Source organism: Electrophorus electricus, chromosome 11, assembly GCF_013358815.1.
Source record: "Electrophorus electricus isolate fEleEle1 chromosome 11, fEleEle1.pri, whole genome shotgun sequence".
Lineage (NCBI taxonomy): Eukaryota > Metazoa > Chordata > Actinopteri > Gymnotiformes > Gymnotidae > Electrophorus > Electrophorus electricus.
The window spans coordinates 17,547,733-17,570,520 of record NC_049545.1 but is presented as its reverse complement, the minus strand read 5'-3'; the positions used below and the strand labels follow the sequence as shown (position 1 = coordinate 17,570,520).

Below are 22,788 nucleotides of genomic sequence, written 5' to 3'. Positions count from 1 at the left end.
GATCAAGACACTCTTTATACTAGTGCTCTAAAGAGAGGATGGTTTTACTATCTGATTTATTAGTTTATCAAATCAGGAGTTTGACAGTCCGATAATGGCCTAAAACTATTCTTTTACATGTTGCAATATGAACAGTGAAGAAAATCTATAAACTGGGGTAGTCAGATATTTTGATACTAGTTCAATTACTAGACATTTCAATTCAGACTAAAAATAATTTTAAAATGGAGAGTTTCAGTTTAAATGAGTAAGACCTGTAAGAATCCTTGTACATTTAAGTGACCCATCACATTCTACACCACCTGTTCCACGATTTGGGGTTGCCTTAAGTGTCTACTTGGTGCAGTATAACACTCATGTGTTATCAAAAATATAAACCTCAGCCATGTATTAGCACAATAGTTCTGTTTAATTTCATGATACTGCGACATGGAGGAAAGACTAATAAGACAGCTAGTCTACAATATAGTTGCTATGTAGTCCTTTATAACGTCTGGACTACATGGATCTCAACAAAATAAACATTAAATCCAAGGCTGCATCTCAACTGCGTACTACACACTACTATAAGGTATATACTATATACACTTACCAGTACGGGTTTGGCAAGTTAGAGCAACAACTATCAACACTTACACAGCTGCGTTTAAGAAAAAACAGCGAAACCGGAATGAAAGACATCTGGGCTCGACAGCGACCCGTCCAAATTACAAATAGAATCGATGGTCCACGAACATCGGCATGAGGAGGGAATCGGGGTTTCTGACATTTATAGGTTAGCCTATCTGATTTCGATGCCGGGACATACGCTAAACAAAGCCTGAAGGCGCACAAATCTTTGACGCTGGGTTGCACAATAGATATTAGTATTTTAGTTGTCATTTTAAAAGTTGGAATTCAAATTAACAGTTACTAACACTATTAATATTACCATTGCTAATCATACCTATAATTTAAACCAAAATTATATTGTTTTTACATTTTATTTTAATCTCACTTAAATATGTAAAAGCAGGAGGAACCTCGCGTTTCCTTCTCTCTTCCATTTATGGCAGGTTGTTAGCAGGCAGGTGTCTTCCTCAGTCCCTGAGAATGTTTTACATGATTTGTAATTTTAACTATCCTTTGCTACCATCACACCTAAATATAAAATTATTCTCGGATCATGCTACCAATTACCATGTTCAGGCTAACTCGAGCTCACACCTCAGCAGGGAAACTATATAATGCTAGCTAAATTAGCTAACGTTGCATGTCAATTAAGCAATATTAGCTACTGGAAGACTTATTAGTGAACTATATCAAACTCTCTTTGAGTTTATGTATTACATCAACATTGGTATTAAACCTAAAATATTAAGGACTCGTATTCTACCTGCCATCTGCTACCTGGCTAAATGGCTAACTCCACCTAGCGTACCTACGAAGGCCAAACACTACTAAAGTGAAGCTGATAGCTAAGTTAAAGTAACATGCAGTTCAAACAGATTTCTTACTAAAATAACAACCATATATGTTTATTAATGTATTTACTGTTTCAACGAAAGAAATCCAAGTTGTACTGATATCTATAGACCGTTCGCCTGCAAGTCGTCGCTGAACCACCTATGTCGTCCACCATTTTTTCTTTTTTCCAAGTTTCCAGGCACTAGTAGTTTCCAGGCACTTTTCCGTTTTGTTTTTTTTTGCATTACATTACGGGACGATAGTGTCAATTCAAACCAAACTCAAAAACGCCCAGTTCCAAGTATGCTTCTTGGATTTTTGAGTATACTCAGATTTGACAGCTTTAATTACACTACATACTATATACTAAAACCTAGTTAGTATTAGTAAATAGTACGCAATTGGGACTCAGCCTAAGGTTTTTGTAAAACCCTAACGTACGTAGTGGAGAGACAAAAACATGCAACCAACCATAAACGTAGTATTTCCAAAAATATTTAGATGTAACCTACGTGTGGCAAAATGCACATTTGGTTGATTACATGTTTTATGTATGCACACCACAGGCATATACATGCATGTCGTGTCATAGTTGGACGTAACTGACGTCACGTTCAAAGCTTGGCTGTTCTGGTGACGATTCACGCGCTAGTTCCACTCTAGCTAGCTAAAATGGCGTTCACATTCGCGGCCTTTTGTTATATGCTTGCGCTATTGCTTACAGCGGCTCTCATCTTCTTCGCCATCTGGCACGTAAGTAACGCTACTCAAATATAGGGACATACATGCTGAACGACATCGGGTGGTGTGTGTGCTAAGCACCGTAACAAAACGGCTCTGGCAGGCACACGCGAATGAATGGCACGCTCCCGGCCTTGATATGAACCGTCTTGGCTAACTAGCTAGCTGCCCAGCTAACAGTTTACGAGAACCGTGTCTTCGCTTGTAATTGGATTCAGTGGTTCTATTCTTCATGGAGCTCGCTGGCTAACTAATCAGACTGCGTATGGCTTTATTGAATTGTTACACATTCTTCTCTTGTCGTGAGCCGCCTAGTTCGTCTGGCTAGATAGCATGTCACCTAAAGTAGGCAACGCTAGCTAAAGCACATTCAGCTCAAAACTGCTTGTGCATGATGATGACGCGACCCACAGAGGCCGTTCTTTCTTTAAACACACGTAAGCCGATTTAGGCAGTCGTTTAAAGACAGATTTGACATTTTGTTCATACGGCATCCAGAGCAGGCACTTGTTTACTTAAAGGTAAATAGCTAGCTAAGCTAACTAGCTAGCTGGCCAACCTTTTATGTTTGTGTAGAGCTATCCTAGCTTGCTTATCATCTTACACGGATACTGCGGTTTTGTCCCCCCTCTCTAACTGAATATGATTTGATGGGCTAATTAATGTCTGGTTTTGTTCAACGGGTGTAAAACGGAGAACCCAACTGGTCCGAATGCCGAGCAGTTCTTTGGGTTATATTGACTACGCTTGCATGTTGCCGCACCTGCAATCGATTTCAGTTTCACAGTTCGAAAGGGCTTAGACCACATGACCGTGTAGAAAAGGATCTGAAAGTCGGATCACAATGAGAACGTACTCTGCTAACATGTCCTTTATATATGATGGCGTAATAAATCTGAGAGTCACATGTGCGGTTCGTAGTGTCTAGCTTGCGGGCTAGTAATTCCTCAGCTGCTTTCTGGTCTTAATGTATAGCTGCGCTGTTTCCCTCGTATTGTCAAGCAGTTGGTGTACCTGCGTAAGAATACTTATCCAGTCCAGGAAAGCTACAATCGCATGCTGGATGTTGGGCAGAGTAATACTGGTGTTCAATCCAGACTCTGCTGCTTGCTGAGGTCGGTGTCTGGACCAGGTTTTGCATTTCATGTTGAAGAGAAAACTATTCCACAGACCAGTGGTGTTGGACCTAAATCAGGTGGCTACTAATGTAGGTCTAGACACACCTCCTTTGAACAGCACAGCCACCGTTGGGGTCAGATCTTTCAGTACTGGCTTTTATCTTCAATAATATATTTGAAAAGAGGCTGACATGAGGGTTAATGTGCTTTTAAGTGCTTTAGTTCAAAACAATACCTGCTCCCCTGTCTTCAAACGGTCTTTGTACTGCGATGACACTTGAGACATTGGCCTGTCACTGGGAACAGCAGTCCTCCTCTGAGTGGCGCCAGACACCTGTTCTGTGTTGCTTACACTACTGAATTTGTAATGCACATGTTTTCTGAATGCAGATAATCGCTTTTGATGAACTGAAGACTGACTACAAGAACCCTATAGATCAATGCAACACGTTAAACCCGGTGAGTGTGTGTGTGTGTGGTTGTGAGGTGTAGCACGCATGCTGTTTGACACGCACTCTAACCGTGTTTCTCCTCTCCTTGCAAATTCTGGTGAGCCTCTGCATTCTCTTGCTAAACTAAATATCGCTAATCTTTAGTGACTGCCGGCTTTCCAACACTAACACAGTTTTCTTTCTTGTTTTCCTGTCTAAATTTTTTGTTTGTTTTTACTTTATGTTCCTTTATCCAATCGGCACAAAGACAGTTGAGAGGGTGAAAAAGATTAAAAGGGTCAGGCTTGCCCTGAAGGTTGGTACCAGTCACCAGTTCAGCTGAATCCTTCAGTCTGTGTATGCACGAGGAGAGTGCTTGCAAATGTCTTTTCAGTTAACGAAAGCACCGTGGCCCTCTAAACCTCCTGGAGCACTGGAAGACACCAGCACCCTGGCCGGAGGCCTGTCCAAAGCGGACTAATTCTGGGCTGCTGTGTTTGGCGGTGTTCCTTGGTGCTCTAGACAAGGAGGCCTGGAGTTAGGGATTGTGATTCCAAGGGTTCCATGCCCAGCTGTGCAGGTCTGCTAATGAAGTGTCCACAGATTGCCCTTGTTTCCTGAGCACTGAATGGGAATTCCACTTTTCCTCCCATATTCCAAAGGTGCATGTTTGCTAGATTGGCGTCTCTAAATTGCCATGGCATGAATGAATGTGTGTGCGTGTGCCCTGTGATGAACAGGCATCTTGTCCATGGTGGGTTCCTGCCTTGTACCCTGTGCCATCTGGATGGGATGTTTTACTGGCATGTTTTCAGTGAATGTCTGCTGTCCTTCAATGAATGTCCTGTAGTCCAGGACTAGACTTGCTGTGTCCAGCAAGTGGAGTTTTTCCACTGTACTCTCCTAGCATTGTGAAAAGTGCCAAATACTTGGCAGATCTCTCACACACACACACTGTTCAGAATGTATGAACACACATGCAGACACTCCTGTGCTCCTGTTGGCTTTCTCTTGTCTAAACAATGGATCTGCACCCTGTCCAGCTTGGAACACTGGAGAGTTCAAAGGGGCTTACTTTGTGTTGCATTTAATTCTATTTTAAGGACTAATATGCAATATTGACATCAGTCATTTTAAATGGCCACTGCAATCCAGATTCAAAATATTGGAGAGAGTTGTCTGCCCATGCACCCTCCCCCATATAAATCATAGATAAATCATTTCACATTTGTTTAGTAGTAGTAGCCTACTGCTCTTTGTTGTAGCGCAGGGCATGTCTGACGTGATGCCATGAATTACATGATGTGATACCGTCACAGCCGTCCTGTCAAACAATTAGTTCAAAGTATAGAATATAGATTACTGACATGATGTGTTGTTGCAGTAGTAGAGTACAAGCAGATCTGTTTGTTGCCAAGCTGGTAAACATCTGTGGCCCATCCACTCCTCCGTCAGCTAACTGACTGATGGCAGTTAGCTAGTTAACATAACGCTAGTGTGTTATCATGACCGCTTTATCCAGCACTAGTTGTGATCATATCGTTGTGTTATGTCTCTCAAATATTCACTGCCTTGATAACCCAGCTGCACATGTACCACAGAGTATGAATGAAAGTACTTGAATGTTGAAATTACTTAAAATGCCCATTCCTACTAGTAGCTGTGATCAGTTAGTTAAGACTTGCTAACCGTAGCTGAATATGGATGTTTACCTGTTCAGGAGAAAATTGGCCAATTTAGCATCAGTCTTAGTCTTTCTGGGTTCTAAGCTGTCTCCATCTTTCAAATGCATTGCCAGTATTTACATGCATTTTACTATGTACCCAGTCATGGAGCATTTTAGAAATATGCTGAAGCTTTTTAGGTTGGGTAGTATCTAACATTTAATTCTCTTAATCCAGTTCGTTTGCTTGCTTGACAGATGCTGTGTTTGTTGCATATCTGGCAACCCAAGATGTCAAAATGGTACTAGGAAATGTGTTGTGGGTGGGATTACAGGCCAAAACAAAAACAGACTTTCTGCTTCAGAAGGGAAATTACAAAGGACAACATACTGGCTGTAGCTCTATTGTTGGAGAAGCCTGTGTTTCAACTTGGCATGTTTCCTTAATCTCTCATCACAAATCTTGGTCATATGATTGATTTAGAAGAGTAACTATATTACATATTGTTCGTTTCAAATAATGGCAATTTGTCGGTGCCAGTCAAGTATTCATAGAACAAAGTGTTTAAAGCAGTATTTTGTGTTTGTGTGTACGAGCGTGCGCACCTGTGCTTTTGTGAGACTAAGTGTGTCTAAGACTGTGTTTGTAGGTTGGGTTGTGGTTTACACAGATTACAGGTGTTAACTGAAAAGACTTGCAAGTGCTCACAGCATGCATGATCTCTGCCAGCATCCCCCACCCTGTCCCTGTTTTTCTGTTTGCATTCAGCCACAGGGTTGAACCCCACCCATCATTCCCACCATACTCCAGAGTGGCCCACTAACGCACCTACGGCTCGTCTCTACTGTGAAGCACTATTTAAAGCATTCGTGTCACCAACGTTTTCGTTATCATAAAAGAAGTCTTCACCAGTACTCGCATAGCCCTGGGTAAAATAAAGAGCTGGTTTCGGTTTAAGGAATGTGTGGTGTGGTTCCTGGTCTGCTCCGGAGGGAGGGAAGGAGGTGGGGGGGGGTTGGTCATGTAGTTGATTTGGGAATAGGCTCTACCACATGGTAGGATTACAGGAGAACCTGATCCCTGCCAGTTTAATCTGGAGATGTATCTTAATGGATTAGTTACTTTATTGGCATATGTAGCCAGAGATTCAATCAAAACATTATGTAGCTAATTTTGACCAGGCACCATTTGGTCACTCACGAATTAGAAAGAAATGAGAGAACCATCACCAAGAATAATGGTCCAGTTCTGCATGAAAGTATATTTTTGGTCATGGAGGGGTATGCATGTCTTAAGAGTAGATTAGAGCCCAGTGTCTCCAGTATAGATCACTGGGGGGGACACGACCAGATGGAGACCTTCCTCTGCAGAGCTCAGCAATTTTCCCCCACAGCCAAGCAAGCAAGTGAGAGGGAGGGATAGAAAGAAAGGAACCTTTTTAAGAAAAATGAACATGCACAGTATTTTAGCCCTGATTTAATATTCCACATCACGTGTACTACTTTTGCTTCATTCCATTACAGTGTTCATTTTATATTATTTTATATTATATTATTATATCATTCACAAGGCCTTTTATACAATTATTTTTTGTTTGTTTCTTTTCATTTCTCATTATTTCAGTTAAATGTGTTAAAGTGTTGGGTGATGGCAGTGCAGGATCTGGCTGTTCTCTAACACACACGTGTGCATGCATCCTCCCGCACACACACACAAACCAATCACATGCACCCCGCCACACTTTATACATCATGCTCATCCTGCATGGCTGTCATATAGTGCTCCCATCTGGCCATTCCAGTCAGGGACTGCAGGTTGTAAGGTCAACTCTTCACCCTGCCCCTCAGCATGCCTCTGCCCCACTCCTGTCTTCTGCTTTAGCTGTATGTTTTAGGGAAGGGAGTGGAAAGGTAACGAATACACATTTCATAATGTCACATTTTGTCTTGAAAATGTGACGCTTATTCACCATGTAGCCTATGCTGATGAGGCTAAATTGCAGCAGCATACTGTGTAGTTCAGTGGTATCTTGGACTCTACCCTACTGTACTGGCTAGGATGCATTCTATGAGTAGATGACAAAGCACTTTTGTAAATTGCTCTGGATATTATCATCTTCCAAATGCCTAAAATGTAAATGTGTCTAACTTCTTTAGCAGATTCCAAGCATCCTTGCATCTAACGATGTTTTTTATACTAAAACATGGTCAGTTTTGTGGTTTTTGTTTGTTTGTTTTTCCCTGAAAAGTTGTTCAGAAAGCAGAAACACTTTTAGCGCATTCATTGTATACTCCAGTGGTTGTCATGCTTTCTGAGTGATATCAAACTCATGGTCTGGTCTGCCCTCCATGGTCTTGTACAATTGGTTTAAAATTTAAGCGTCATCTCTCCAAAACTGAAATGTTAGTGCTTGGCCTGCATTCTTGTTGTACTATATAGATGGTGTGATTTCCATAGCTACAATCTCAACCCGTTGAGGCCTTACTGTAAGATCATTAGTGTGAGCTTGGGAGGCGAAGTTATAATGGCAGGGCGGAGCCAGTGTTGGGGGGGGGGTTTGAAAAGGCTTAGCATGTTCGTCTCAGGGCTGAGTTGTGTTAGGGACACAGCAGACTCCTCTTCTCCCCCGGCTCTGCTTCTCCCGTTTGGAGAAAGTTGTCCAGTTGGACTTTGGTCTTCTGCACTGGATTGTGTCTTGGCTTTGGGGGCTTTAATCCAGTCCAGAAGGCAAAATCTGGTCAGATGTCTCATAAAAGAGGGGAAAGAAGCAGTTTTGTCTGTTACAAGGTCCTGGGAGCATCTAGTAGAAAGCCATTGGCTATGCAGCTCTGCACCACTTAAGCAGTGTCTTGTAATGGGCGTCAGGGCACAGTAATGGTCATGCTACAGATCACACAGCTAAACTTTAGCACTGAAATCTGGACACGTGACCTGTTTCAGCTGGTGCTGCCAGAGTACCTCATCCACGTGTTCTTCTGTGTGATGTTCCTGTGTGCCGCCGAGTGGCTCACACTTGGACTCAACATGCCCCTGCTGGCCTATCATGTCTGGAGGTAAGTGGGACCTGCTGCGTTCGGCTAGTCAAAGTCCAGCACCCTTCAAATTCATTTGCCAAAGAACAGTGTGATGGGACTTGTGGTGAAACATGTTTAACAGGTCAAAAACTGTTCTTGTCCTGATTTTGTGTGTACAGGTACATGTCTCGCCCTGTGATGAGTGGTCCTGGTCTCTATGACCCCACCACCATAATGAATGCTGATATTCTGGCATACTGTCAGAAAGAAGGCTGGTGTAAACTTGCCTTCTACCTCCTCTCATTCTTCTACTATCTTTATGGGTATGTACACCTGCACCTCCACATGAGACCACCCAAGACTGCATTGCACAACTAGTGTTGTTATTTTTACCTCTAAAAACATCTAAATGACTTGGAATGCCCTGTCACAAGTGTTCACACAGCCTTTTTGCTCTGCACTGGACTTCCGCTACCTGTTTGTCATTGTTGTTTTTACAGCACTGAATTTAGTCTCTTTTGTCAGATGTATGTTTGGGCATTAAACAATGGTTATGAACTCCTCCATTTCTTGATCCAGACCACAATGTCAGCAGCACTGTTTTGAGGTTTGTTTCTTCATTTAGGATGATCTACACGTTGGTGAGCTCTTAGAGCGGACGCCGTGGGTCTGGAGAGATGTGCATGCAGGAATGTGAGGCGCATCTGCCTAGCTGAATTCGGACTTTGGCCATCTCTCCTAGCGCACTCCGGTTCTGTCCCAAACGGACATCCTGCTCTCTATACCCTATTTCCCCCCCTAGGGCTGATACAGGACACCAACAGCCATCAGTACAGCAGCCTGCCCTGCCCCACTCCCACACACCCCACTACATGAACTGTTCCACTCTCTCAGAAACTCCCCTCTCCTTATTGCATTTTTTTTTTTCATTTTTTAAAAATGCTATTTTTTGCTAAGTTTTTTTTCCCTTCTTTTTGATGTTTACTAAATATTTTTCATGATTTTATAACTTCAGATAGACATTGAAGTTAATTTTTAAATAACTATGGTTTGTGTGCCAAGTTGTTATGTTTTAAACCAGATGTGTTGGTTTCACCTGTCAGATCGTAGAATGCTTTGTGCTAAAGTTGGCATTTTGCACTAGGCTTAAGAGTGCAGCACTTTTGCCATTTTGCAGGATAGCAGACATGGGTAGAAATTTGCATGCTCATGACCTTAGGCCTCTCAAAGTGCAATTCTACCAAACTGAAATGCTCTATCCTCTTAAATTATCCAAACCTTGATTCAGATTTGTTGGTCATTACACCATCGTTATCCTTTTTGTATTGTCCTACTAGATTTCACAGGAGTGCTTCACTTCAGATACAGATGCAGTTCTTTGGCAGGTGCCGTTGCACCAATGCTGTTGGTGAATGGGTGTGGTGGCAGTGAACCCTCCAGGCAGAGAGCCAGCAGGTTGAAGGGTTTTATCTTTGCAGTTGCAACATTGCAGCCTCATGTATGAATCACAGGCCAGTATCAGATAAAGAACATAACAAATGTATAGCATCACAACAGTGGTGTCAGGTGGGGCTTTCTTTCTTTTCTGTAGAGGTCCATTTGGACTGTAACCCTAAGACAAGCCAGGCCAACTGCTGTTCAGTGATCCAGAGTGGTGACACTCCAGTCAGCCTCTCTGTGTAAACATGTGTTTAATGAATATGTATCCAAAAAGGCTGAAATACTAGTAATTTTAAATTAAACATCTTCTCACAGAATTGATCTACTCAAAGTGTAACTCAACCTTATACTTCAGCAATGAGGAAAGGCTGTGTAGTTCTGATACATGAAAGAGTTCTCAGTTTATCATAAAGATGGTGGTGTGAGAAGTTCTGGAGGATGCAGTTTGCACTGTTGGCGTTGTTCTGAGTTGTGTGTCTTTAGTTAGAAGTGAAACACATACCACAGAAAGAAAACGATAATAAAACTGTTCCACCTTCTTTAAACATGCATTTGGACAGTGTTGTGATTACTTCTCACACAATAGCATAGACTAATCTCAAGTAGTGTTGGGTTTATAGAGGACACTGAAGAAGTCATCCCTCCTCTGAACTGCTTAGTCCCCTTCAGGGTTGTAGGGATGAAATCAACATCAGTGAATTACTCTAGACCAGACCATATCTAAAAAACAAAATGAAGATTCTCCCTTCATTTGTATTTTAAAAAACTCGGCAAGGTCAAATTTATAAATATACACAGACTAAGAACCACAGCTTTGTCTGGTTAGTGAAGTCCAGTGCAGTTCTGCACAAGCAGAGATTAAGTTCTTAGACTGCCTTAAAGGCTATATTTTAGACAGCAGATTACTTCTCAATTAATTATTGCTTTATTAATGGGTATCTTTCCTTAAAGTTTAAACAGTAATCACATTAACAAGATCTTCAATTAACTCATTAATATCTGAACTGAAATAAGAATTATGAAGAAAATACAATTGGAACAGTTGCCCTGCCATTGAACTGTACCCACTGTGCTGCTGGGTTGGTCAGCACTTTTGATCATTTGAAAGCACAATTGAGCCATTGGAAGATATATTTCTGAAAAGTGAAACAATTCATAACTCGGAGCACATACTGATTTATATGTAGATTCTGGTTTAAGACTAATGTAAAACAAGATTTTTAAATCAGATATGAGAAATCTGTGTTGAGTGTCATTAGAGAAAAAAGCCATTAATGTTTAAATTACATAATCACAGGGAAAGACAAAGTTGTGATTTATATTCTCTTCTAGTCGGTAAAAACGATTAACGCTGCATAAGGCAGAGTGGCCACAGCAAATCAGATGTTTTCATCTGGACACAGATCTCTCTGAAATGGCTGGCTCCACTTTGGTTTCCTGATAAGCTGCAAACTTCTCTCGAAACTCATGAAGAAAGTTGTATTGCTATGAAGAAATGAAGGAGATACACAGATGGGAAATGATGGCTGGTGTAAAGTGTGTGTTGGTTAAATTTGTATACTAAAGCGTTGGCACATTTATAAATGTAATGTATACATACCATACAGGTATCTTATCTTAATGGAAAATTTGATTGCAAACATCTCACTGGGATCAGCTATAAACTCCTACATAGTTTAAAAGGATAGACAAAGCTCAGAGGGGGTGACTCACCTTGACAGTCTGGATGGCTCCGCCCCCTCTTACATCTCTAATAATGTCAATGGCTTTACTGGGTGTCATGGAAATGGAGAGATGTAGTAGCAAGCACGCAGCAACTGGGACAGTGGAACAAGCCAGAGCTCTTACACAGCAAGTTTAAACTGCTAACAGGACTGTCAGCGTTTCAGAAAAACCTATAGTAATTTAACAAATCTTTGGTGAGACTGAAATGCCAATACTCACTGAGCCCAGAGCGACCCAGACCCCCATAACAGCTGAAAGAAAAACAAAATCTACCATCGACTCCTTGCTCATTCTCTTAAGTAAAGGGAACATGGACTAATTGTACAATATCACATAGCACATTATTGTTGAAATAAAGGCCAACTAATTAGTTAACACGGAATTAATGTAAAATATAGCAGCTGCCAGGTTATGAGGTGCATCTCTAGCAGTGTGTTCTGTGAGCAGAGTGTCTACGATTGCTGTTCAGGAATGCACGTAGAAAGAACAGGACTGGGCATCCCCTAACTGCTTGAAGGGTGTGGGCCACTGAAGCAACGGAAACTGCGGCTTTCTGGAACCTTCCACTGGCAATACATGCCTTGTGACATGGTGCATTACCATACCAAACGTGTTTTTCCAAATGTAGCCATGATGGGATGCACTTGGTAGGTTGATACAGAGTCTGATAAGTAGCACATTTTGTGATGATTTGGCTAAATCAATCTATGACCTGCTCAGTTTTTTGCTTTAACACCATTCTTGGTAAATCATCTTAATGGGTGTGTAGCCACTGAGGTTGGAAATACTGATCTGAAGTAACTTCATAGAATGTATCATTTGTGTTAAAGAAGGGGGGGGGGGTGTATTTGCATGTGCACATATGACTCACTGTATGACAGTCCTGTGGTGGTTTTGCAGACTCTGCTGTAGCTCCTCTAAAATGCGACAGCATTGAGGCAACTCAGGGGTGCCCCCATCTGGGAAAGGTAGGTGGTGCACCCTCAGTCCCCGCTGCGTATAACACTCCAGTAGACACGGCACTCTGTATTTCACCAATTCTGCTCTCGTACAGAATACAAACACATCCTCCACTCCCTGCTCACACAACTCAGCTGTGCATGTGCACAAACACGCATACAAACACCCCCCCCACACACAGTTCAGATACAAAAATTAGCATGCAAACACACCATGTTCAAATGGTACATTGCATAGTACATATTGCAGATGTGTTCTAAGACATCTAAAAATATCAGCCTATGCTGCACTGCATGACACACACAACTATTTTACCCTCAACCTAACCATAACTGTACCCCTAACTCTTATTGTTCTACTTGATCCCCAGTCCCAGCTTTGATGTGGTTTACTGGTCCACCAATGTTATGCTGTGCACCTGCGGTTTAGTGTGTTTTAGACACATTATTTCCAATTATCTCCAAAAACAAATCTGCTATACTACTCCAGAAAAACAATAACATCTATTCATATGTATAAAGTGTATGTATGTGTCACATTGACTTACCCACATCTTTCTCCAGGTTTCTTCTGATGTCTTTATATCTGCATCCTGAGAGAATAAAAAAACTTTAAGGACAAAATGTTTAACTGGTCATTAATATAATAATGAGAGTGAGATGCCCACACTTGATTTTACCTGGCAATGAACATATGCCAAGAAACTGAGTGCACTCTACCACTGACAAGGACAACCTGTAAACATACAGAACAACCTGTAAACATACAGGTAACAAAACACTGGTAATAAACTGGTAGTCAGGCCCTCGTGATACTCACCAGGAGATCTGCAGGGGAGTGTGCTCTGCCTCCCCTGCCTCCTCTTCATCAGATGAATCAAACTCACTCACTCTCCTCATCATCTGAGGACGCTAAAAACGAACGTGAATCAAAGAAGGTCCAGATGCAATTTTAATATTCTTAGCGAGCTTCCAAGACAACGCTCGACAATCGCATAAAAGGTCGATAAATTACTGCATCATATCGCATAAAACTCTAGCTAGCATGCAAATAAGATCGGGCACTTGTCAAGGGGACAAGACCGAACATCTCGAACAATCCCTGTGTTCAAATAACCTTCGGCGATGTGACCAAATGAAAAGGGATCAGCGTCTCTAGATCATCCCTGTTAGCGTGTACTCGACACACAAACTGACGACCCGGTCAGAATTTGATATTTCGTGGCTTCGGTCTTTTACTTCGGTAACGTTAATTATCTAAGCTAGCATTGTTACATTACTGTCATTAACAAATTTCGTTCGTTAGCTAGGTTAACTAGCTATCTGGCTAATTAGAAAGTTTGCACCTTCTTCGCAATAAGATAGCTAGCAATCACACTGTTTTATGCTAATAATAACGTGGTAATAATTACTATGTGCTAATAATCTTGAGGTTTATATAGATATCTTAGCTAGGTTAGTTATCTACCTGCCTTGTAATTAGCTACCGCTAGCTAACTATCCGTAGTTGTCATTTGACGTGCTAATTTAGTGATAGTTAATTAACCAGATAACTTAAATTAACGCTACGTGACTAAAACGAGAGAGAAACTGAACACAAGTAGGTTGTCACTATCTGAACAAAATGATGGTGACATATTATGGGTTTATCCTACTCCACTGTCAGATAGTTAGCTAGGGTTAATGGACTTACCAGCTTAACCATACTCCTCTACTCGACCACAGCTAGCTTGTGTTTTGATATTTTTAAAAAGGTCAGCTAGGGGGACATTAACCAATCAGATCGGAGATTAAACAGAGACACGCCCACTTCATAACAACATAACAACCAAGCCGTTTTCGTGTTTTCAATGGTGCCAACAGCGCCATCTGAAGGACTCAGGTCAGACGTTTGGTGCAGTTTTCGACAGACACAATTGGATGCACAACAAATTTAGAAACAAAAATCATCATTCTTATATTAAAACCAGGCTGTATTCTAGAGCTAGCTAATACAGTAGGAGTAACACCTCAGTGCAGCACACCGTTTAATTAAAAAAGCAAGGATGTCTGTTAACATATCTAAAAAACGAAATATGAATAATTTTGGAACGGTTAGTGTAGAAAATGTCCAAAAAGTATAGTCGGTAATAGTTTTTGTAACGCTCAAAGGTGCTCCACGTGGCGTAGATGAGCTCGAGCGTAAAATGCGTTTACGACGCATTCAGCTGCCGGTGTAACGGCGCTATTCTGCGGACTGCACGTGCATAAGCGCTGACGTACCAGCGGGACGGAGCGGCGCGCGGTGTCGGGTTTTCGTCCTCGTTCCCAGAGTGAAATAATCACCTAGCAGGGACGATCGGGCTGCGACATCCCGCCAGCTTTATCGGACACCGGGGCTTTCGGTATCGTGGAGGCAATTTTTGCATCAGGAATCATATGATGCTCATTATGTCGCCTTATAGGAGAGTGGCAACAGCGTTTAAACTGAAAAAGAAAACTTAAAATCTGTCCGTTCTGTTGGTAAGTGCCTGTTGTATAAGCTTTTGCAGCACTTTAGACCACTTAACTGCTTTAATATATTTTAATTAATCTTGATATTTTCTCGTGTTATATAGTAAAATTTTGTGTATCGTATTTGAGTACAAGCATATGCAGAAAAACTAAGAAGTATTTTGATCAGAAAATATATAATTTTGCTTATGACGACAAAATCCAAATGTATATTAATTTATTAATTTATTCTCTCTCTCTCTCTCTCTCTCTCTCTCTCTCTCTCTCTCTCTTTCTCTCTCTCTCTCTGTGGACATTGGGGATCTGGAATCTGTAGGGTGGAGCTCTTTGGCAATTGTCACTTCCTTCACCAGGGGAATTGCTGGCAGGGCAACCTGGTCCAGGTTAGCAAACACACACACATGCTCACTCTAGACTATGCTTGGGACTGCAATGAAGTGACCTAACTACAACAGAGACAGATTCCTCTTAAACATCCACAGAGCTACATCTTTCACAAGAAATTCTTTAAACCATTTGAACCCAAAGGGCATTGCTCATCATTAACTGCTGCATGAGAGTGATTTGGTGATGCGGAGGACACCAAACTTCTGTTTAAATCATGAAAAACCATCTCTCTGCACTCTCCCTTCTCTTTCTGTCCACTTTATGTTCAATTCAACCTGTCAGACAATTCTGTCTCAGAGTCGCAGAAAATCTCTGTTTGTTTCTCTACATGTCTGAGACTAATTGGGCAATTAGGATATGGTATGGACTTTGATTGCAAATTCATATTCACTGTGTGTGTGTGTGTGTGTATAAAACCTCATCTGTCTTTACAGAGGATGAAGTCTCACGAGGGAGAGCTTGTGAGAGAGATCTCAAAGGTAAAAAAAATTATACCACTTATATACACACACACACACACACACACACACACACACACACACACACAACTATATATATATAAATGTGTATGTGTGTGTGTGTGTGTGTGTGTGTGTGTGTGTGTGTGTGTGTGTGTGTGTGTGTGTGTGAAGTGTACAAGTGTAAGTGTAAGAGATGTAGAGATATTCAAAATTGTAGTGAAGTACACAAGGTTTTCAGAGAAATAATGTTTTGGACATAGCTCTTTCATCAGCTTTGCAAGCAAAAAAGGTTTGTAGGAGAAGCCAGTTGAGAACTTCATGGAATGAAGAATGTAAGAACCTCATGGAATTAACGTTGTGATTTATATATCTGCTTTTTAAAAAACCTCCTCCTACAGATTTAGAAGCACTTTGCTTGCACAGATGATAAAGGACCTCTGTCCAAAACCCTTGTGTACTTCACTACAACAATTGTGAATCTTTCTTTCTCTCTCTATACACACACATGCGCACACACACACACACACACACACACATGCACACACACACACACACACACGCACGCATACACGAACACACACACACACACACACACACACACACACACACACACACACACACACACACACACACACACACACACACACACACACAGAGCTGCTGTGAAACAAGCCAGCTGAACAGTGCTGAGGCAATGGGAGAAAGCAGCTGAGCTTAGTTGAGTCTCCACTGTCTCTTCATGCTGATTCAGGCAGTAAAGCTCTCGCCCCAGCAGTAGGGGGTGCCTTTGTCTTCTGCTTCACAGAGTTGTGCAAAGATGTGACATTTCTCATCGACGTTACAGAACGAATCTGCATGTATATATTTAGGTGTCCTAAGTGTATGCCTTCTGTATGTATCTTTATGTATGTATGTGTGTGTGTGTGTGTCTGTCTGTGTGTGCTTCCGGTTACCTTTCTTTGTGTAGCTGCAGGCGATGGTGCTGGAGCTCAGAGCCGGGTTCTCCCGCGCTCTGCTAGAACTGAATCAGATTCAGCTGGGTGACACGGAGCTGCAGTCTCAGCTCGAGGAGACTCGTCACGGCTGCAGCAAGCGCGCTCTACACCTAGAGACGCTGGTGCTCTCTCTCAGGGTCAGCACACACACACACACACACAAATGCATGGAGATGCATAATTTTCAGACCTCACAAGGATTCAATGTGATTTACAATTCTTTAGGAAATTATTTAAAGGATTTGATTCAATTATTTATTTACTATTCTGGATTATTTGTAAAAAATACACTGAATACACGAATGTGACTGCAGGAACGTTTTACACAGTAATGGATCATAGACAATAAAAAACACATACAAATATATAAAGCTGTGGTTTTTAGAGAGTTTCACATTTGAAAATAGCCTGAGAATTTCACTTTGTCAAAAAAAAGAGCATGTCATGAGTTTTATTCTCAATGTTTGTAATTAGTTCTAATACACCAAAATTGATGCACTTGAAGTTTCATATTCAGTCACAGCCCACAATGCACTTTTTCTTCCCCTCACACAAGCATATCAAGCTCTATCCTTGAGGGATGTATCGTTCATTTGTGTGTGTGTGTGTGTGTGTGCATACAAATAGGAAGAACTGGAAGAGGTGCGCTGGCAGATACGTCAGATGTGCAGTGACCAGATCAAAGCGGATCAGGCTTACAGCAGCACCGGGGCAGCACCAAGTGACAGGTCTGCTCATCTATCAGCTAATACCACTCAGCCTTTATCATAAAGCTCTGACCATTTTTTTTTACATGATCAATTTTGCTTTGAGGACCTTTAACTTCTAATGCATCTTACATTTTTTTACAAAATAAAATCACCTTGTTTTTGTAATGCATGCAGAATTCGAGGACGTCATCTTTCTTAATTGAATGTAGAAGAAAGACCAGAAGGACTGTTCATAGAAAATCTATAAAGAGACTTAAACTTACACTGATGTTGTAAATTGGCATGAATCCACAGTGATTATAATAAACCCTGTTAAATTACTTTGCTATAATAATAAAAAGCTCATGTGTGTGTGTGCAGTTCTGCTGGTTGCAGTGGGGTTAAGGATGCTGGCAACAGTGTTAATGGTATTAGCGATGCTAATAGAGGTGTAGCGGCTCCTCCTCTTTGCTCTGTGGGCGGGGACCTTCTGCTGCACTGCTACCTGCAGGGCCTGTGGGCGGGGAATAGCTCAGGTGAGCTTTAGCAGAGCACACAAGCATGGCATAAGCTAAGCCATTAAGACCCACGAGTTTGAAACTCACTGAGGCTGCTGACTTTTTAGATGGAGACACTGTCTCCTCTCAGGTGAGTGGCAGGCGGGACGAACCCCAGAGCTGCTCACTGCAAGGTAAAGCTTGCACTTGTCTTATTAGTTTCTATCATTGTAAACAGTGGGGCTTTGAAAAGCTGTCGTGTGCATGAAATCCACGCTGGCCGATTGTGTTTTCAGGCAGAAGGCAGCGGGTGGCTCTGTCTCTGCTGCGGTCCGAGTGGGAGTATGTGTCCAACCTTGGCCAGCTTTACGACAAGTACAAAACCCCCTTTAAAACAGACAACCATGCCAAGCTACAGTAAGGCACAGCACGCTCACAGTCATATTCACCAGTGTGATCAGTTCCATTAGCATCATCACTGCATTTAACAGCATCATAGTATTTACACAGCAACACTCAGTTCTGTGTGTCTCTCTTACTGTGTGTCTGTGTTGGTCAGTAAGGCATTTGCGAGGCATGTGGATCAGATGTTGCAGCGCCACCTTCTGTTCAGGAACTCTATGGAGGAGCGGCTGACTGTAGACAAGCAGAGCTGGGCTGTGGGAGACGCTTTCCTCAAACTGACTGGAAACGACAATGTACATTTAATACCATTTGTTATGCAGATGTACCTGATAAATTAGACACATATTGCTTATCAAACCAGTCAAGTTCTGTTGCTGGATGTTTCATATATTTGGGATTCATGCATAAATTATTGCAATTCATTTATTTACATGGTACAATGCAGTAAACATAGATATTTCAGTTACCTCTATTCGCTCTCTTCTCTAGGCACCCATCTTATACAGTTCTTATACCACTGTACTGAGTTTATTTTATACATTTGTGACTGTGTTTCTTTGCAGTCAGCTTTCTGTGATGCATATCTCGGCTACATGGCCTCCCTGGCAACAGTCCTGTCAATGGAGTTTAGCCAAGAACAGCCAGACAAATTACAGAATACACAGGCAAGGATCCTTCTATACACAAAAGGCTGAAGATCAGGAATTAACTTTTAAACACACAGAAGGGTGAAGGCACAACATAAGGACTCTTTGTTTGTTTTGGGAAGTAAAAAAGTCGAGTTTGCAACAAATTTTAATCCTGTTTGATAAAGATGAAGGTAAACACACTTCAAGCCTATGATCAAACATTGTAATAATGACAGACATGTCTGTGTGGTGTTGTGGTGGACATTCACCAGGAGGAACAGAAGGAGCACTTTAAACTTCTCACACTGCTATTAGCACCAATATCACGCATACACACCTACCTGAACACTGTACAGGTAAGAATGACAATTTCACGGTTTGTTTGGTTATGTTTCATACTCATTTTATAATGGATTAGACACACTAGTTTTAATAGTTTATTAAATGTATTAATAAAGAACTGAAATATTCAATTTACATAAGTATTCAGACCTTCTACTCAGTACTTTGTTAAAACACCTTTGGCAGCAATGACAGCCTTAAGGCTTCAAACCTCAGGTCTTTTTCAGGTCTTGATATTGGCTGGGACACTCCAGGACCTCAGTTGTTTTTCTAAAGCCACAGTATGGCAGTATGTTTCAGGGTCATTATTTTTGTTGAAGTGTAAACCTTCCCTTCTGTCTGAGATCTTAGGAACTATGGAAAAGGTTTTCTGCCAGGAATTCTCTATATTTTTCTACGTCCATCATTCCCTCTGTCCTGCAGTTTCCCTGGCCCAGGAAAACCATCCCCACAGCTTATGCTTGTCAATAGGAATGGCGTTAATGTAATGCTCAGTGTTTGGATTCTTCCATATATGTCACTGGGAACTGTGGTCAAGTAGTTCAGTCTTCGTTTTACTAGAGGATCTGGCTTCTTATGGTTTGAGATTTGTTCAGATGTTCAGTGAACTCTGGATGTTACTCATAGTGACCATTGGGTTCTTGGTTTCCTGTCTGACCAAGGCCCCTTGTCCATGATTACTCAGTTTGCAGTGGACTTCAATAAAGCTAATAAATAAATGTATTTTAAGGACCATTCACAGAAGGAGGTGAGACCACAGATCAATTGGAAATGTCTTAACAAAATGTCTGAATACTTAAATGTGATAGTTCAGTATTATTTGTAAAACATTTACAAATTATAAGAAACCCCCCACAAACTATACGCTAAACTGCATTCTATGACATGCTCCTCACCATTTGAAGGTTCACAGTAATTCTCTTGCTCTGGTTCTCTCTTAGCTCCTGCTAAGCTGTTCCGGCAGTGGACACTCAGACTATCGTTCTCTACAGGAGAGTGAGCATGTGCTGCGTAACCTCTGCATGTGCTGTCACATGACCCTCAAGAGGTCAGGGCAGTGGGGTGAGAAGGCAGATCCAGTGATCAGGTCAGCCTATGACATACTACTCACATAATACCAAAAATGACTATACACTGACTTGATGTCTAATCACACCTCACACGGAAGCCAATTTTAGATTTGCTGCCTGAAGTCTGACCATAGGCGTGAATCTGTTAACCTGTATGCTAGACCTTCTTCTGTCCAGTGCAGATGGCTGACTGTAGTTTGTCTGTTTGCGTGCTCAGCAGCAGGTGCGAGGTCGTGAGTTCCAACTGTGGCCGCTCCGCCTTCACCAAGTACCGTGCCAACCCCAGAGCGGGCACTGACTACCATGCCAACTCCAGGGCAGGCGCTGCAGAATGCTACGCACCTATCAGTGTGCCCAGCAATGGGCACGAGAGAGGGCCCTGCCAACTTGCTGTACCAAAACCAGTACTGCCCACTAATGGCATTTTACGGTACTACATTACTGGTTTACTTCTGGGCGTTGGAAGAATTTAATTATGAAACATCCAACATGTCCTCTATTCTCAGTAAACCAGTGCTAATTATTTATCATGTCTCTCTATATTCAGTAATTCTCGTGAACGCCTGTGTGAGCTGCAGACCCCTGGTGGTTGGTCAGAGGACTGTGTGTGGGATTGCCAAGGTGCAGAGTGCCACCCCATCCCCCTCTGCATGCCCACTACCCACCGACAACAGCAGCTACTTCTGAACACTGGATCTTCAGCGGTGGCAGTGGATGTCCGGGGTGCTGCAGCCCAGAACCAGAACTCCCTGTCCGGGCTGGCGGAGCGGCTGTGTGGGTCCCCTGGGCCGGACGGGCGCGTGTGCCGCTCAGATCTTTACTCTCTGCCGCAGAGGATTGACGAAGGAGACACAGACGCTGACCTGGGCGACGCCTCCGTCTTTGACTACTCGTCCGTGACAACGTGCAGCCCCGACAACACACTGGAACTGCGTGGGGGGAGAGGCGGTGGTGAGAGCCGCGAGGATGACGACGATGAGGATGACGATGAGGAAGACAGCGAGATCCCGGTCCTACTGAAGCCATCATACACACCCTCCATCATGTCCACGTCTCAGAGGGAGGGCAGCGTGTGTACCAGGTGGCAGATCCCCCGAACAGCCCCCCTCCCTCCTGAGGTGGGTGGGGCGGCGTCAGGGACAATGCGCCGCAGCACGAAGGCACCCCGCAGGATGCCTACTGGGGCCTTCCGCCCTATCTGGGATGCCCCCAACAAACAGGTCTTAGGCAGCTCTCTCTCCCCCCTTGTTCATACGTTACATTGCTCAACACTCTTCATGTGGATAAATGCTCACATCACCTCTTTAATGTTACTTTTAATGTAAAGTAGGAGTAGTAACTGGATATCATTTTGAAGGAATACATTGCCCAGTGCTACTTTAAGACGAGATTGAGCAAGCTGATAATAATAACTTCCATTTGAAAGATCATTATATGAAACACATTCCACCACTTGGCACAAAATAAAATTTTTTGACTAATTTAGAGTGGTGTATCTAACTGTGCGCATGTGTGGCTTTGTGGCAGGGGGACACCACGCCTGGGAAAGAGAGCACAGTGACTTTCAGTACAACCAATCAGATCATAAATCCACAGCGACAAACAAAGCCATCCCGGTAAGTGAGGCAGGGGAATGGTTAATGATTTGGTGAATGGACAGTCAGTGGGTGTGGACGTTTGCCACGAACACTGTGCGTGTTGTGTGTGTTATGTGCATGTAAGCAGACCTTTTGACAGCAGAAATTGTTTTAGCTGTTGCTCCCTGAGGTTACCTTAGGCACATAAATGTTGCTGGAATGCTTGCAAAATTATCTTTCGCTAGCTCATACTTGCCAAGAAAAGTTTGGATAATTCATTCAATATTTGTAGTGTTTTGAGAGTTCTTCCAATGAATAAAATCATGTTTTTAATTGAATACAGCCCAGGAAATAGCTATAAAAAAATTCCTCAAGCCCAAAACGAGCTCTGTTTACTTAGTGTGTGCACTAATGTTTCTGTGCATGTGTTTCAGGTCAGTGTATAGAAGTGTGTGCAGTGGCAATCCTGTTGGGGCTCAGACAGAAGAGGGTATCTGGAACGAGAGTGAGGATAGCGAGGGTCCCTGCAGCACTGTCTGACTCCCGTGCATCACACACACACACACACACACACACACACACACACACACACACACACACACACACACACACACACACACACACACACACACACACACACACACACAGCAATTTAAATGAGGAAAGTTCAAGTCCAAGAAAGGTTCCTTTCTTTAACTATATTTC

The 22,788-nt window shown here is 42.4% G+C and overlaps 3 protein-coding genes across 6 annotated transcripts; 2 read left to right on the top strand and 1 right to left on the bottom strand.

Moving 5' to 3' along the window:
* Nucleotides 1-2,059: 2,059 nt before the first annotated feature.
* cnih1 (cornichon family AMPA receptor auxiliary protein 1) lies at nucleotides 2,060-10,403 on the top strand. 2 transcript variants are annotated; one of them, XM_027010575.2, is made up of 6 exons: nucleotides 2,060-2,199; nucleotides 3,696-3,764; nucleotides 4,005-4,052; nucleotides 8,341-8,453; nucleotides 8,594-8,737; nucleotides 9,040-10,403. In XM_027010575.2, exons 1-6 carry the CDS (start codon nucleotides 2,119-2,121, stop codon nucleotides 9,065-9,067), a joined length of 483 nt encoding a protein of 160 aa, XP_026866376.1. In that variant the 5' UTR covers nucleotides 2,060-2,118; the 3' UTR covers nucleotides 9,068-10,403. The 2 variants fall into 2 exon arrangements, with proteins under 2 accessions (XP_026866376.1, XP_026866378.1); XM_027010577.2 differs by lacking the exon at nucleotides 4,005-4,052 and having other exon boundaries at nucleotides 2,064-2,199; nucleotides 9,040-10,399.
* cdkn3 (cyclin-dependent kinase inhibitor 3) lies at nucleotides 9,138-14,277 on the bottom strand. Its single transcript, XM_027010574.2, has 8 exons — nucleotides 14,232-14,277; nucleotides 13,359-13,450; nucleotides 13,219-13,274; nucleotides 13,087-13,131; nucleotides 12,451-12,673; nucleotides 11,799-11,830; nucleotides 11,568-11,671; nucleotides 9,138-11,339 (listed from the first exon to the last, which is right to left on the bottom strand). Exons 1-8 carry the CDS (start codon nucleotides 14,241-14,243, stop codon nucleotides 11,244-11,246), a joined length of 660 nt encoding a protein of 219 aa, XP_026866375.1. The 5' UTR covers nucleotides 14,244-14,277; the 3' UTR covers nucleotides 9,138-11,243.
* A 518-nt stretch (nucleotides 14,278-14,795) lies between these two features.
* LOC113577725 (rho guanine nucleotide exchange factor 33) lies at nucleotides 14,796-22,695 on the top strand. 3 transcript variants are annotated; one of them, XM_027010555.2, is made up of 16 exons: nucleotides 14,796-15,040; nucleotides 15,348-15,414; nucleotides 15,853-15,897; nucleotides 16,847-17,011; nucleotides 17,502-17,602; nucleotides 17,945-18,099; nucleotides 18,189-18,254; nucleotides 18,357-18,477; nucleotides 18,620-18,758; nucleotides 19,029-19,130; nucleotides 19,367-19,450; nucleotides 20,378-20,523; nucleotides 20,724-20,936; nucleotides 21,054-21,726; nucleotides 22,034-22,122; nucleotides 22,518-22,695. In XM_027010555.2, the coding sequence occupies exons 3-16, from the start codon at nucleotides 15,856-15,858 to the stop codon at nucleotides 22,621-22,623; spliced, it is 2,202 nt and encodes a 733-aa protein (XP_026866356.2). In that variant the 5' UTR covers nucleotides 14,796-15,040; nucleotides 15,348-15,414; nucleotides 15,853-15,855; the 3' UTR covers nucleotides 22,624-22,695. The 3 variants fall into 3 exon arrangements, with proteins under 3 accessions (XP_026866356.2, XP_026866355.2, XP_026866354.2); XM_027010554.2 differs by lacking the exons at nucleotides 14,796-15,040; nucleotides 15,348-15,414 and adding an exon at nucleotides 15,721-15,778 and having other exon boundaries at nucleotides 20,727-20,936; XM_027010553.2 differs by lacking the exons at nucleotides 14,796-15,040; nucleotides 15,348-15,414 and adding an exon at nucleotides 15,721-15,778.
* The last annotated feature ends 93 nt before the right edge of the window (nucleotides 22,696-22,788 follow it).

Bases quoted from the DNA above. Each gene is read 5' to 3' on its own strand.
- cnih1 (XM_027010575.2), top strand. From the start codon at position 2,119: ATGGCGTTCACATTCGCGGCCTTTTGTTATATGCTTGCGCTATTGCTT. The intron at 4,053-8,340 runs GTTGGTACCAGT...GACCTGTTTCAG, and splicing joins GGGTCAGGCTTGCCCTGAAG to CTGGTGCTGCCAGAGTACCT. The intron at 8,454-8,593 runs GTAAGTGGGACC...TTGTGTGTACAG, and splicing joins CTGGCCTATCATGTCTGGAG to GTACATGTCTCGCCCTGTGA.
- cdkn3 (XM_027010574.2), bottom strand. The intron at 11,831-12,450 runs GTGAGTCATATG...TTTTTCTTTCAG, and splicing joins CACCACAGGACTGTCATACA to CTGTTATGGGGGTCTGGGTC. The intron at 11,340-11,567 runs GTGAGTCACCCC...ATTTCTTCATAG, and splicing joins GAGCCATCCAGACTGTCAAG to CAATACAACTTTCTTCATGA.
- LOC113577725 (XM_027010553.2), top strand. The intron at 18,100-18,188 runs GTGAGCTTTAGC...CTGACTTTTTAG, and splicing joins GTGGGCGGGGAATAGCTCAG to ATGGAGACACTGTCTCCTCT. The intron at 21,727-22,033 runs GTCTTAGGCAGC...GCTTTGTGGCAG, and splicing joins GGGATGCCCCCAACAAACAG to GGGGACACCACGCCTGGGAA.